Below are 15,650 nucleotides of genomic sequence, written 5' to 3'. Positions count from 1 at the left end.
TCTCTCTGTCTGTACTAAAGTATCTCTCACCATGAACTGATTTCATGAAGAACGTTCGGAGGTGAAAGCGGCGGGGTCAAAGAGAAACTGCTCGTACTTGTAACGCCGTTCTCGCACGCGAATCTTTTCACGAACGGCGTCTCTTTCGTCGAACACACGCGCCCGTGTGTTTCCATTTTCTTGCGATTTCGCACTAAGCCCCCGCACCATTCCCCCGTAATGGGAATTTATTTCCAACTACGTGATAGCTCGCCCGGGGAATACGAAAATGAATGCCGTGATCGTAAAATAACAAGCTACGCCATGAACCGGGACGAACGTGCTCGTACATACAAAATTTTGGAACCTTTTTCTCCCTTTCTCTCTTTCTCTCTTTCTTTCTCTCTCACTTGTTCAAGTGTATGTTGTTATTTTTTATTATATTTTATTTTATCTTTCTTCGGCGTTTCGATATATCTTCTTTGTAATATTTTAACTCCCAGACGAAAGTCAATTACGAGATCGTCAGCCGGAACAAAATTTGCAAACTCATGGAACGAAATTAATATTTCATCCCACGTCATCGCCATCATCCCCCCGGAATTTTATGGGAGCCCCGATAAGCGCCGATTGTTATCGGCAGTCGCATGACGCGCATTTAATTTTTAATGCAATTGGAAATGTCGAATCGAATAACTCTCATTTTCGCCTCTGTCCTTCTTTTGTCTCCCCTTTGTTTTTCTCCCTCTATTTTTTTGTCCAATTTCTCCTCTCGTGCTCTTTACGGTCACATTTTTTTTATCGACTCTGCGACGAAAACGCGACGCCGATACGTTAAGGGAACTTTGTAATTTCCAGCGTGAATCGTAGAACGACCATTTCGACGGGCAGACCTTCCCCAATTGCGCTCGGTGATGCAATTAAAGTCGAGCCGCAGCAAACGAGATCTATCGATCCTTCCCATATAATTGTTTCCCTGCGACCGAACGGCAATTTTTTCTGTTACGTCGCAAAAAATAAGACAAAAATAAGACTGATTTGTCTTTCTCCGCAAAAGAGAGATTTTTTTTTCAAAACAAATATTCGCATCTAAAAACAAATGAATATTATTCGATCCTGTAACTTTTCTCTTTTGCAGTTCGGTTAAAGGAGTCTCCTCTTCTTGCTTGTTCTTTCTTCCGTGTCGCGTGTTTTCTGATCGTCGCGACGCTTTCATCAAACACGAGAATCAAAAAGCTCGCCTTTTTCTCGTTTTTAATCACCGGCTCGTTTAAGAAAGGTCAGATCGTATCTTCTCACGCGAGCTTCTAGTATCCTTCGAATCACTCGCCTGATGCGCTTCCGACGCGCGTGGCGGATGAAATGGATATTGGGTGCAAGGATGGAGAGAGAGAGAGAGAGAGAGAGAAAGGAGGAGCTTTTCCAGCTTTCTGGTTGTCTGTTTCCGTTTTTCCCTCCCGGAAATCCGTGTGCCCCGTACAGGGAGAGTGATGTATCTCCGCGGGGAGGCATCCGAGCGTATTTTAGAAGCTACTTGCGCGAGCGGACGGTCGAAAAACAAGAGAGAGGAGAGTTCATGTTTATCAATTTCAGAGCTATCCCAAGACGCCGCCGGATGGAATCGATAAAACCGCGACCATGATAAAACCCGGGAATAAAAATGATACACACAGACATTGTTGTAACTCGATAAAAACTAACACACGTAGACGTTGTTGTAACTCGATAAAACTGATGCACATAGACATTGTTGTAACTCGATAAAATTGTCCGGAGATAGATGTCCGTGTGGTCGAGGACAGTTTTAAAATGGATAGCGACGAAATCGGAACTACCCTCGCCGCGGATATTAAATTTATTCGTATCGTTCTCGTTGCAGGATTTGAACAGCCGACATTTAGACCCTGTGGAAGTGTTCCGTGGGATACCCTACGCCGCACCTCCGGTAGGAGATTTAAGATTTCGACCCCCGATCTCGCCGATACCTTGGAGCGGCGTCAAACTGGCGGACACTTTTGGCGCGGTGTGCCCGCAGAATTATCCGGATCTCACCAATAACACTGCCGCGCTTTTGCAGATGCCGCAGGGCAGGTATCAGCAGCTCAAGAAAATGGTCGTCTTGCTGGCCAACCAGAGCGAGGACTGCCTTTTTCTAAATCTGTATATACCCGGAAGTGGTAAGAAGGCATATATTATCAAATCTATTTAAGGGAAAGTTGCCAACTACGTATCACTTCAATTATTTTTTTATTATATTTTTCATTTGGTAATGATTTGATGCAAATGAACATTTAAAATTGTGACTGATGTTCTAGGTTACACCTCTTACTGCAATTTTTAATCTTCATCAATAATAAATTAATTCATTATGAGCCTTTTTGCAACATATTGCACGAGATATTACAATTTAAGCGAATGCTTATCTAAATCATACCTGTGAGTCTTCTAAATTGTATTGACTTTTAAAGTTTCAAATTTATGAATTAAAATAAGTAAAAATTAAGGAACCATTGACATACTTGTTTTATTACACAGCATTGCATAAAAGTTGATTGAAAACCGAATGAAATATTTAATAACACCAGTTTACAAAAAGATACTTTTTTAATCATTTTGAGTCGGACAAGAGGTTTCTTAAAGATTTTTTAAATGTTGATAACGATGCCGCAAACTAATTTTTTATTCATCAGGTTTCCAAAATAATTGAGATTTAATGTGTAAAAAATGATTTTGTTTTAATTAGGTACTTGAAATTTTTTTTATAAAAAATAGTCAATTTTATCTTTCTGATCAGAAGTCATGGACGTATCATTGTTCATCCCCTATAAAATACATTTTTTTTTATTTCGGTATCTTACTTTTTAGTCATCTTATAAAGGATTTAAAAAGTTATGAGAGCTATAACAAAAAATTTATAGAGATTTGCTGAGATAGGAAATATTCCATTTATGATGATAAAGTCATATATATTTATAGATAATATTCGTAGTTTAGAGTTATTGATATACATTCAGAGTATAATTTATCTTGATAGATTTACTAAATGTATATTTATATATATGGTGTTCCATTTTAATCGCCGACTTCAAATGTTTTAGACCAAATTTGTGTCATCTAAAGAGCAAATAATAATAAAGTCATTTCTTTTCTACTGGTGTTTGACGGCTGAGCCGCGATCGTGCGTGCAATGTTACCTCTGCAGAAATAGTTCCTAACTTTAATTTTTCATAGCATGGTTAAAAAATAATACAGCTAAATAAAAAATGGTATTTTATGTGGCGTAAACACATTTATGACATTTGATCAGAATTTCCAGATAATTAAGCTTTTCTATAAAAAAAAAATATCAAATATCGTAAAAATGCCATTTTTTTACGTACTAAACTTCAATTATTTTGGAAACCTGATGTGCTGGTAAAATTTGGTTTGCCGTATCGTTTTCAGCAAAAATCTATAAGAAACTTTATCTGGTTTAAAATAATTGCTGTATATAAAAACTAGTGTAATCAATAAATAACAATAATTAAAAAGGACGTCTAAATAAAACTAGCTTAAAAATAATTTCGTAATTGACAAGTTACAAAAATTATTTTTACTCACATCGATTATTAGTTTTACTACTATCATTTATCAGTCTTACATTAATATCATTTATTGTAATAAAATTTAGTGACACAATGCAGGAAACATTATAGATTTTATAAAAATATCGATTTAATTTTTATAACAATTGCAAAGGTGTATACACGCTGTAAAATATTCTTCAATAAATTTTCTTTTATAAAAATATAAAAATTTATTATAAAATTGCATGTTTACATTATTATCAACTACATAATTTGATAAAGAATTAATATCAGTTATATCTAATCTTTTTAAAATGTTATTAGCATACAAATCAAGATATAATCTGTTACATTTTTGTCGATATTACTTATTTTTTATTTATTTTATATTTTTGTCTTTAAATATTGCTTGTACGAAGTAAAAATATAAAATATTAATGAGGTATGATTGAAACATTTGATGATCGATACGCATTCAGCAACTCTCCCCTATTATAATAGCATTTAACTGTCAAAACAAAAGCCGCAGACACGCACAAGTTGAGAAGCTAGTTAGTGAAATGATTTTAGACAAGTAAGTCTGCACATGTGATGCACTTTCTCGTAATACTTCCGTTCATTAGAAATGAAATTACGGCGTATTTTCACGAACAAGTATATTTCTTTCTTACGAAAGGAGGGCAAGGTCACGCGATAAATAACGTCCTAAAGGGGCTATGCAAAATTACGTTTCTATTGTCGCCTAAAGCACCTCGGCAGTAATGTAAAGTTCCTCAGTTCTGACAGAGTAAAAGGGATAATAAGTTTTAATGAAGGTCTTTATTCTTCGGGAAGATAGTAAAGCTACTCCACATTGAGTTAATGAAAGTTCAACTCTTGCTACCTGAATAAATAATGTATTTTTTGCATCTTATTATTATTTATTTAAGCAGCATCGTTTACGAGGATTGTAATTCGATTAATAATTCTCGAGCTTTATTTCAAGAGAAAACGTACACACGCGCATGTACCGCTTCATAAATAAATTCTTAAAATGTTCTGTTGAAAAAGATTAATAACGTTTAACGGTTCAAAGCGCCCGCCCGTGTGTTGTTAGCACGAACGGGTGGGGAAAAGCTCAAATTGATTTCACGTTTAAAATTATGTATCGATGGCAACGTCCAGCAGGCGCAATCGACCGGGATTAATTTTATACGACTAAAAAAATTTTATGTGGCGGAAAATAACGTGTTACATCGGGCCGTTGTAAAGTTTCGGGGTGGCTGCGGCCATAATTCGGCTCCTGAAATTCTGAACTATATTATCTATCGGAGCCGACAATTTATGCGTCCGTATAGTATTACATGGCGCAAGTTGCTTCCTAAAGTAATTAGTCCTAAAGTAATTAGTACCTTTATACTGGGTAGTATCAACCTGGGAGCAGCCGCATGCGTTACGTCGCACGTTGCTTGGTGCGCGCGATGAAAGATAGAGGCGAATTTGCAACGTAAAGCGGCCCGTCTGCACCGTAACCTCGGTCGGGTTAAAAAGGGAAAAGGAAAAAAGGATTGAAAATTGCGAGCTACGCGAATAACACGGGGCACGGACAGCAGAGCACAGAGGATAGTAAGAAGCTGTAAAAAGGAGGACGACTCCAAATCGAGTTTTTGTTACGAGGGAAGTGACTGTAAACCAATCAAACTCAAGAATTTCCGCTTTGTAAAGAACTCCAATTTTCGTGGAAAATCTAACCAATTGTGACATACAAAGGAAAGAGGAGTAAGATGACGAAGTAGTTGAAATGACAAATTGCTAATTTTTCCAAGTTAATAACAAATAACAAATTGATCAACTTATTAAGGACTTTAAATAATTTTTTATAATTTGATTTCTCAAACTGTTTAAATAGAGAGTAGATAATATAATAAGAAATGTGTTTTGAATGCATTTATATGCAACATTTTTGTATTTTATTTATAAGACGTTTGATTATAAATAATGACATAATTATAGTAAATACTGTAATTTCTTTAAACTGAGAAAAATAATTTTACATATCAACAAGATCTATTAAGTACGTTTTGATGAAACCAAACAGAATTTCTGGCTATTATGATAGTACTAAAACATCTAAATTTTAAACAATTTTAATTAATTTCTTTATAGTTTTTTTAATTTTTAATAATGCTGAAAAAGACTTTAGTAAATCTGAAAAAAAGTCAATAATTTAGCGTCCTCACAGGAAAAATTAGCAAGTCTTAAGGTTGCCTCCTATCTACCCTTTACACAGAAAGAAATTCTTCTTTAGATTTAACCAAACTAATGTTTGAATTAAAGAATGCAATTGCTTGACTGTTCAAATATACGATATCTTAAATTTGAAGTAAATATAACATTTTGAAATAATTAAATTTTCTTTATTTAAACAATTCAATTGTAGTAAAAATATTTTATTACTTTATCTGAATAATTTTGTTGCATCAAACAATTCTATTTTAATAAAATTGTAATATTTGCAATTTATGTCTTCAAGTCATCTTTTAAAAAATTTTCTTATAACTTCTGAATAAAATTTAATGCGTTTGAGAATTAAAAATTGTAGGACTATTCACTATTGCAAGGTATAAAAGAGAGTTGAGGTTTGCGCCGAATGGCTTGATATCCGTTGTATGCTGAATCTTGCTTACAAGATTTTTGTTGTTAGTACACAGAGAAAAAGATTTCATTAGAATTAGTATTTCTATTTATTTGACTAAAAGTGATTTCATTGAATCAACATGTGTTTATGCGAAACATTATTTGTTTGAATATAAATGTTGTTTCAAACAACATCTATTATTTGACGAAAATAACGCTATTATTAATCGCACTCATTGATTCAAACAATTGGTTTGTTTGGACAATTCCAAATAAATTTGTTTAGGTACAATAAAATTTATCAAGTCCAAAGAAACAGTTTTCTCTGTGTACTTTTGCTAGCCACTTAGCGATAGTGAATCTCGCGGAGCAGTCGCTGGAAAACTATGAAATGTAATAAAAGGAATTATTATTTCATCAAAAAGTATTGTTTGAAACACTCGTGTTTTCTTCTGCCAAACAGTACGGTTTAATGCAACAAAATTAAAAAAAATTTGTGTTCAACAAAATAACGTTTTATTTTCCATGAGATAAATGTAAGTCAAGCAAATAGAAATACTGAATGTAAAGAAACATTTTTCCTCCGTGTACAGTCGTGAGCTAAAAGATTGCAACACATTTTCTTCGATGGTTAGATGGTTCGATGCTTAATTGGTTGGATCCACAGATAAGAACCAATGACGTTTGTCGTTCGATGAGCAAGTCTACATTCCAAAAACAATCGAAGAAAATGTGTTGCAACCTTTTAGCTCACGACTGTACCTACCACCACTTTGTATCGCTTTCAGGTCTGGATTTCGCGATGATTAAAACACGATTAACGATCGCCGTAAATTGCCGCTCAATATGCGATCGCGCCTCGAGCATAGCTCCGATAAGACAAACTACGGCTATCGATCAGCATTCGGTAATCGACAAAGGTGCTTCGCAATGTCGCGTTGACGAGTATTCCCGCTTGGGATAATCGATACTAATTGGGCTAGTTTTACGAGTTAACGGATAATCAAAGTAAGATCGCGGGCGCGATTGAATTACTAACTACGATGATTGCGAGCTCACGTAACTTGGCAGCGCGAAGCCGTCTCTCGTGGTAGTTGAGGATGATGTCTCCCTAGACAGGTAATCCGATGTAGTATAAATCGCGTAACAGACAGACGTTAATTAGTTGCGACGCGGCGACGGGATAAACGCGTACTTCTGGTTTATTAGTCGCTAAGACGGATTATCAATTAAACGGGGACTTTTAATCTCGAAATCCGACTGACACGGAGGGGTTGTGACGTCGCGCACGCGGTGGACCCGTCCACGGCAGAGGAGGGGAATTCGCGAAACCGGAAACACTTGCAAACGCGAAAATCTCGGGGCGCTCGTGGATCAATAAAAAGCGTCGCATAATCCCAAAAGCCTTATTAAAACAAGCTTTTCGCTTTAATTTACCTTCGGTTCCGGCTTACGCGACGCCCTCGGCGTAAAATTTTACGTTCACCGTAAAAGGCGAGCGTTTAAAAGAAAAAAAGAGAGAGAGAGAGAGAAAGAGAGATATCTGTTTTATCGGGGCAATTTTCCAAACCGTACCGCGGCGTTTACGACGGCCGCGTAATGCCGCGCGCGGAGATGCGTCCCGGACGAATCTCGCGATCGCGAGGAGACGCACGTATATTTTATGCGCGTGAGAAGTCACCGCGGCGCGTAAGAAATAAATTCGCCTGCGATCGATCGGCCGACGAACGCGCCAAGCTGCTCATATCCGTTCGCGCTCAACCCTTTTCCCTCTCGGTAAATGAACAGCTTTGACGCGCGCGCTGCGCGGTTTTTCTCCCGCAGCTCGCCCTACGTGCGACGAATCGCGATACCCGTGGATTCTCGCGTTTCCGATGATTTCGCGAGAATCCGTGAAAACGTGACGAGCTCGCAGAGAGCCCGGGATCCTTAGCGCGGATTACGCGACGCAATTAGTCATCTTAATTGCGCAGGTGGCGAACGGCTAATTGGCTGCGGAGATGATTTCATTTTACGTTCATAGGGCGAAAAATGGAAGCGCTCGCGAAAGCTTTGGAAGTAAATTTAAAGGTGGACTATAAACAATATCGCGAAATGAAGTTATGCAGGCGCGCACGGATGAGGGACGACACTTTATGAAATGATAAAAACTCTCTAGGCGCAATTCCAGCGCGGCGCTTTACGTTTTCGCGACTCAATCCGGAGGAAAGAGCTAAAGCGGGTAAGCATAATGCTGCGTAAGCGATAATGTCGCTTGGTATTACGGGAAAGTTGGATCTGTCAATGGAAGGTTTATACGGATAAGAGGTTTACTCGCGGAAGAAAATGGAAGAGCGATACGCGGACACCCGCGTTTGCCTGCTGCTTTCAGGATCTCGAGGACTGGAGGCGCCCTATGCAGTGATGGTGTACATACACGGCGAAAGTTTCGAATGGGGATCGGGTAACTTGTACGATGGATCGGTCTTGGCAAGCGGCGGCCACGTCATAGTGATCACGCTCAACTATCGTCTCGGCATCTTAGGTACGTGCTACCCTTTAATCAACCAGCCCGCAACCCGGAAAGCATTTTCATTAAGCGAACCTCCTGACGCAATATTCCACGGTCGCGGACAAAGAAATTCCAAATGGCATCTACCTTGTGCCAAGGTATCTTCATTTGTAGATTGTAATCGACATTTTTATTTCTTTGTTTAGAATTTTCTTTACTTCTGAGAGCACGCTATTTTATAATTTGTAGAAAGCGCAGATAAGCGTTCAGAATTTTGAGAGAGACGAGGAATTTATCAATTTTGTTATTACATAAGTAGCCATTTTTTTACATTAAAAAATTACTCTTGTGGGTATTTTATACTCAGAGAAAAGTTCATAAATAATGCAATTATAAAAGTGACAACAATACAAGTTTTATACGTAGAATCAATATTTAATAAATTATTTTATAGTTATTGCAACTAAACTTTTAGTTATAATAACTGTAAAATAGTTTATATCGCACAATAATATTTATGCAGCTTTTAGTTTATAGTGTAGTAGCATCTTGATTATAATTACATAGTTACATATTTGCCACCACTACAATTTTTTCTTTCAGTGTAGAGTTTGCTACAAATTAGTTATGACAATTACGTAATCCAGTCTACGTATACAATCGGAATAATTATGATAGCAGTGAAGCGGTGGTGTAAGGTGCTACTAGAAATGAGAACGAGGAATCCCGAATTCCAATCTCATTGTCTCAGTCGATTTTATTTTTTTGCCACCTGCGTTTACATTACTATTTTTTTATAGTTTACAATTTGACTAGAAATGCATTTTAATACTATCGTATTTTCTTAGGTCATAAAATTTATTATTGTTTTCATTACAATTTTATAATTTTATGTAGTTAAAGTGCTATTTGTTCACTTATAGTTGCTAATAGGATTTTTTCTCTAAGTGTAAAGTCTAGAATGTCTCCTGATTTTGAGTGGAAAGAACATTAGACTTTGTAAGTCCCCACACAGCACACTTTCCAAAAGACACCCTAAAGATGTCTTTAATACTCATTTCTACTAATGAGATTAACTTTGATCTCAGTTTAACTTACTCTTTATCTTGTTCTAATTCTTAGAACTAAAGAAAAGTAAAGAGTAAGTTAAACTAAGATCAAAGTTAATCTGCGTGGGTAAAAATAGGCATAAAACGTACGAACGTTTTAAATGTGAACGTCCTAAGAGGTCTGTGCTGTAATTTAATTTTTACTTTTCTTTGAAAAAATGTATAGACAAAAGATAATTATTAAAAGCAAAATGTGAAATTTTTTAATATTAATTGTTATTACATACAAACTCAAAAATTTTTTTAGGAAAAAAGTTTTGAAAAAACTTTTAAAGAGAACATAGAAAAGTTTCCTATATGAGAAACATTGCTAAAAGTTATTAAAAATATGTTAGTAAACGTCAAATAAAAATAAACGGTGGATTGATGGATAGGGCGAAGGAGATCATTCAATAAAATTTACTAAAGTAAAGTACTACGTAACGATCTTTTTTTTCAACACGATTTGACACATCTTCAATATTTTACGTGACAACAAAAACATTTATTCAAAAGTAAAGTTGTATTTTTTAATAATTAAGTGAAGAACTGAATACAAAATTTCAGGAAAGTTTAAACTTCCTCAAACTTTCTTCTCTCTCTTGGATACGCCCATGGTAGAAAGTTTCTTTTCTTGAACTGAATAACATTTACATAGGCTAATCAATTTATGATTAATTGTGTTGTGAATATATTGGAAAAAGTTGCATTATATTTCTGTAAAATGGAACAGTTGTCTCGCATGTTTATTATAACTTCCCTGAAAGTAAATTCATATCGTTAACTGTCTATATTCTACGAAATAGAGAGATAGCTTCGTAGAAACCATTTACATTCTTGAGTCAATATTGGCACTTCGAAGACTCACAAATGTATCTCTGTCGTAGTGCTTTGCGAACGTACGAAAGTCCGAAAATGTCAGTTCTATCTATTTACTTGTCAAACTGCCTTGGTTTATGACTTAATAGCGCAACAGATATTTACACATTCCGTTTAACTATCGCTGCAGTTGAGAAATGTTAAATCGAATCTTCACGCGTATCGCTCTTTTTTTCTCTTGAATTTCTCCTGAATTTCTTTTAAAATTTCGAATAAAATTCTCTCAAAAATCCTCGTCTCTCAAATCGAGAATACACTTTCATGGGAAAGCTCGCGGGCGAAATTTGATCGAACAAACGCTACCGCATCGCAAATGTTGCGTGAGAGCGAAAGGAGGAAAAAAAAGAGAAGGAAATGCAATAAGGGAGGCGAAGAATATCGTGCGATCCGCGGTTGAATAGCGAGCGGTTTGGCGTCCTTCCAGGATTCTTGAGGACTCGTCCGTTCCCCGACCGAACGAGCGGATCCGGGGGGAATTTGGCTTTAAAGGACATTACGATGGGGCTCCGCTGGGTGCGTGAAAACATCGGCGCTTTCGGCGGCGATCCAACGCGGGTAACTCTAATGGGCCACGATACTGGAGCGGCTCTGGTGAACTTGCTATTACTCGCGCCTTACAGCAAAGGTAAGAGAAGAATCCTTAGCGTAATTAGCAATTAATCCCTCGGCTCTTGTCTGAACGCTCGCATACGGCGCACACGAGATATTCATTGAGAGAAAAACGTGTTTAATATTAGTAATTATGTTATAATTGCTTGGTAAAATAATTATAATTAGAAACTTTATTTTTATAGTTTATGGCTATAAAATGTTATAATGTTAATAGTAGTAACCTTGGTTCTCTATCAACTATGACAAAATTATGCTACAAAATACAAAAGTATGGATGATAGAAAAAAATAAATATTTTCATATAATAAATGCAATCACAATTATAGTCAATATAACTATTTTTTTTAACATCTGCTTACTATTTATGTAGTAATAGAAACTAATAATTGTAATTTACATGGTTAAAACAACGTAATATAAATATACAGTTGGCATTGATAATGATTACAAGTTCTACTTTAATTGCAACCATTTTTTTCTCTCACAATCAGTGTTGAATTTCGCAGAATCCACTTGGGAAAAAATTTTTTTATAAGCAAGAACGTTCTTACAATGTATCTCCCGGTAATTAGAGACAGACGAAATGCACTGAGAGAAAAGTGTTTGATACTTGTGACTATAAATACAAGATAAAATAATTATGATTAAGTGCTATATTTTTGTAGTTATTACTACTATACTGTTAGTAATAATAATCTTCCATTTATAGTTTTATCAACTACATATAAACAAGTATTGCTATAAATTATGATAATTTCAAATATTAATATAGCAAAATATCCAAGATATAAATGGTAAAAGGAATAAAATAAATTTTTCTAAGTAGATGCAATTGCAATTATAGAATAAATAGAATAAATACTGTTTAAATTTTGTAGAGTGGAAAATCACTCGAAAAATCACACAAGCTCAATTTCTACGAAATTTAAAGAGTAACTACTTTTTTAACATTTTTTTACTATTTACGTAATAATAATAGCTGTAATTGGCATAATTAAAACAACTATGTATACTTGGCACCAAAAATAATTAAATTGACCGAATTATAATTAAATTACGGTAATTGCAACTATCTTCTCTCAGCGTGGAAGATACCGGAAAACGCAGCGCGGGAGAAACTTACGTATGCGAATGATTTGGTATCTATAATCTAGACGTTTGAATAAGAGCACGCGTATCTTTCGCGTCTCACTCAATTTCGACTGATCGATACTTGGCGATGGTATATCGCGGGCGCGGGCGTGCTCGTTCCTTTCAGCGCGCCATCAAATCTCCGTTGACAGCTTAATGCCGTCATTGTGCCGTCAGGCTTAACAGTTCATCGGTCACTCTCGCCGCGATGGATCGTTGCGATATAAAATAAATCAATTCGATCGGCGGCGCGCAGTATAAACACCGGGTGCCGAGGGCGGCGGAAATATTTGCTTGTCGAGTAACTTGATCCAATATTTACGTAACGCCGCTAACATATTAATAACGTTGTTGTTTACGACAAGGGAACACAATGAAAAATGATACCGATGCCGTTCCGCCCGGCGGAAAATACATGCGTGAAATTCAACGTAATCGAGCGGAGAGGCCGCTGCGCGATCGTATCGGTTCGGTCGATCCGGCTATCGGCGATGATCTCGCCGAAAACCCGTCCGAACGAAATAACCGGCAGGTTAGAAGCGAGAAGAGACGCTATTTGCAGGACCTTCGGTAGATTAATCGTCCAGGGATTAGTCGGCGAGGGTCTCGTGGAGAAGACAACCGAAGGGTTGGTCCGTCCTCTCAAAAAAACATCACCGCGCTCGGGGTGACAAATTGCAGGACTCCATTTTATTCGATGAGAGGAGAAAGCGAGATGTGGAACTTTTCTCTTTTTTCTCTCTCTCTTCCTTCCCCCCTTTTTTATCGTCGACGGATAACACCGGCCGAAATTGAACGATCCTCCCGGCTTTTGTCCCTTCAGGTGGCCGCGGGATCCCCCCAGCGCGGCGGCTACTCGAGCGCGGGGGACGCGAGGAAATTGCGCAATAATAAAAATGCATGGTCCTCGGGACGCGCGCGTCGGAGAGCCGCGTGGAACAAAGGCGGGGACGCTAAAAGCGTCGTAAATACATCGTCGCGCGATAAATCCACGCGAACGCGATTACCGCGTGATATAGTTGGACGGTAATTCCAGGCCAATCAGGCCAAATTATGACTAACGCCGCGTGACTATGACCGTTTCGTCGCCCCGTACGCTTCGCATAATCAACGGTCCAGATTTATTCGATTTGGCACGCTTAAATTGTACGCCGGCCCGTAGTTTTTATCTTCGAGAAATAGCACGATTTTTTTTTTTCACAAAATGATCTACAGAGACAGGAAAAACCGGGAAAACGAGAGGTCAGGAAATTAAAAAAATGGCCAGAGAAAACTGCATGCACGCAGAGAATTTTCCCATATTCGTAAAATTTATGCCTGAAAATCATGGTGGTCGTAGAGGACAATATTTTCTTTGATTTGTTAATATCTACTACACACACTTCATATTTTAATACCGAGAAATATAAAATATATTTCATTATTTTTATTAAACTGTTCAATTACAAATGATTTTGAAATATACTAAACAGTTTACGACTCTTTATTATTTTAAATAAATGGAATAAAGTCCAAATACACTGAAAAAAATGTTTAATACTTGTGACTATAATTTCACGATAAAGTAATTATGGGTAGGAGTTTTTATAATTATTGCTGCTAGAATGACAACAATAATAACCTTGTGTTTACAGTTTTATCAACTATGAAACAATTTTATTATGGTAATTAATTCCAAATATTAATATAGTAAAATATCAAGACAATGATAGTAAAAGTAACATAAACATTCTGTATGAATAAATATAATCATAATTGCAGCAAATATTTAATTATAGTGAAATTGAATATTCTCTATAATAATGATTATATTTGTTATATAAAATGTTAATTTTACTTTTACCATCAATAGCTTGATATTTTACTAATTAATATTTGAAAATGTTATAATTTTTATAAAATATGTTTTTTAACATTTACTTGCTATTTAGTAGTGACAATAACTAATAGCTACAATTAGATTAAAACAGCTATAAATATATAAATATGGCATCGAAAATGACTATGAATTATAATAATTGCTACCATTTTTTTTACTCAATATGACAGATAGATATAACATATACAATATGAAATAAAAAAATTAAAAATCCAGAAATACAAAATTATATTTGATAAAATTCAAAACATTGCAGAAATAGATGAAAAGATAAATGCTATACAGTTAAAAGGTTTGAACACAGGTTTGAAGTTTTGTGTTAAAGATACTTTAAAATGTTACAATAAATATTACATTTTATTTTGTCATTTTTTAATTTTATTTTTATGGTGCTTTTTGTTTGTAATTAATAAAGAATTGCAGAATTTTTTCTTTATTGTTATTCAGTGCTCTTTTCACGCTTCAATCAAGAATTTATATAAAAAAAAAAAAATGTAAAAACCAGGAAAAATCAGGGAATATTTTTTTTCTGTTTCGCTAACAAAAAAAAAAAAAAACTAAAACTAACTCCGCTATTGTCATTTAACGTATATGATAATATTTGAAACTATTATCTTTGCATTTTTATCACAAAATTATTACTTTATTTAGACGGACTTAAATCATAACTATATTAATAATTAATTTCAACGAGACGGTCATGGCCGTAACATCGTTTCCTTCGCTCGGTGAACTCAATCTTCGTTCTCGAAACTGTCACCGTCGATGAGAAAAGCCGAAAGTGTAAATAGTCGCTCGGACAGGCGGAACGGGCGCTAAGGAGCCGAAGGGTAAGCGACATGGAGGATATAGAGAAGGTCTCTCTCTCTCTCTCTCTCTCTCTCTCTCTCGCTCGCTGTGGTGGTCGGCCGGAACCACTCTCCCGTCTGGCCATTTCCCGGACCTCCGGTTGTGCCGGAAACAGCGCAAACAGTTTACATCTCGAGAAGGGAGCATCGCTCTTGGTTGTGCATTCCTTCCGCGCGCCGTCCTTCCTCTTGAGGCTCGACTCCGCTCTTAAAGTGAGTGAGTGAGTGAGTGAGTGAGTGAGTGAGCAGGAGAAAGGGAGAAGAAGAAGAAGAAGAAGAAAAAGAGGGACGGACAGATCCTCGGGGAAACCGCTTTTCTTTGGCATCCCGGATGCCGCCGAGGTCAGTCGGTTTTTCCGACCTTACCGCACTTTCCGCTCCTTCGATTCCGACGTCGGCGGCGCCGCCGCCGGTGGTTTCCGCGAGACCAGGTGCGGTTCTGCACTTCTTGCCGTCGCTGGTCAGAGATTGCGGAAGCCGGTAGGATGCTCTTTTCTCGGAGGAGAAAATGCGCGGCGGTCGAAGTTACGAGAGCGAAGCGGCAACGAAGATGTATCGATC

The 15,650-nt window shown here is 36.7% G+C and overlaps 1 protein-coding gene across 1 annotated transcript in view; it reads left to right on the top strand.

The window, feature by feature from the left end:
* LOC105202512 (neuroligin-4, X-linked) overlaps nucleotides 1-15,650 on the top strand; it is a 58,400-nt gene that overhangs the window by 18,766 nt on the left and 23,984 nt on the right. Inside the window, exons 2-4 of the mRNA XM_011171074.3 lie at nucleotides 1,859-2,156; nucleotides 8,533-8,685; nucleotides 11,044-11,244. Of these exons, the coding sequence (XP_011169376.1) occupies nucleotides 1,859-2,156; nucleotides 8,533-8,685; nucleotides 11,044-11,244 (652 nt within the window). The remainder of the gene's footprint in view (nucleotides 1-1,858; nucleotides 2,157-8,532; nucleotides 8,686-11,043; nucleotides 11,245-15,650) is intronic.

The sequence above is a fragment of the Solenopsis invicta genome, chromosome 6, assembly GCF_016802725.1.
Source record: "Solenopsis invicta isolate M01_SB chromosome 6, UNIL_Sinv_3.0, whole genome shotgun sequence".
Lineage (NCBI taxonomy): Eukaryota > Metazoa > Arthropoda > Insecta > Hymenoptera > Formicidae > Solenopsis > Solenopsis invicta.
This window is presented reverse-complemented; position numbering and strand designations above follow the sequence as displayed.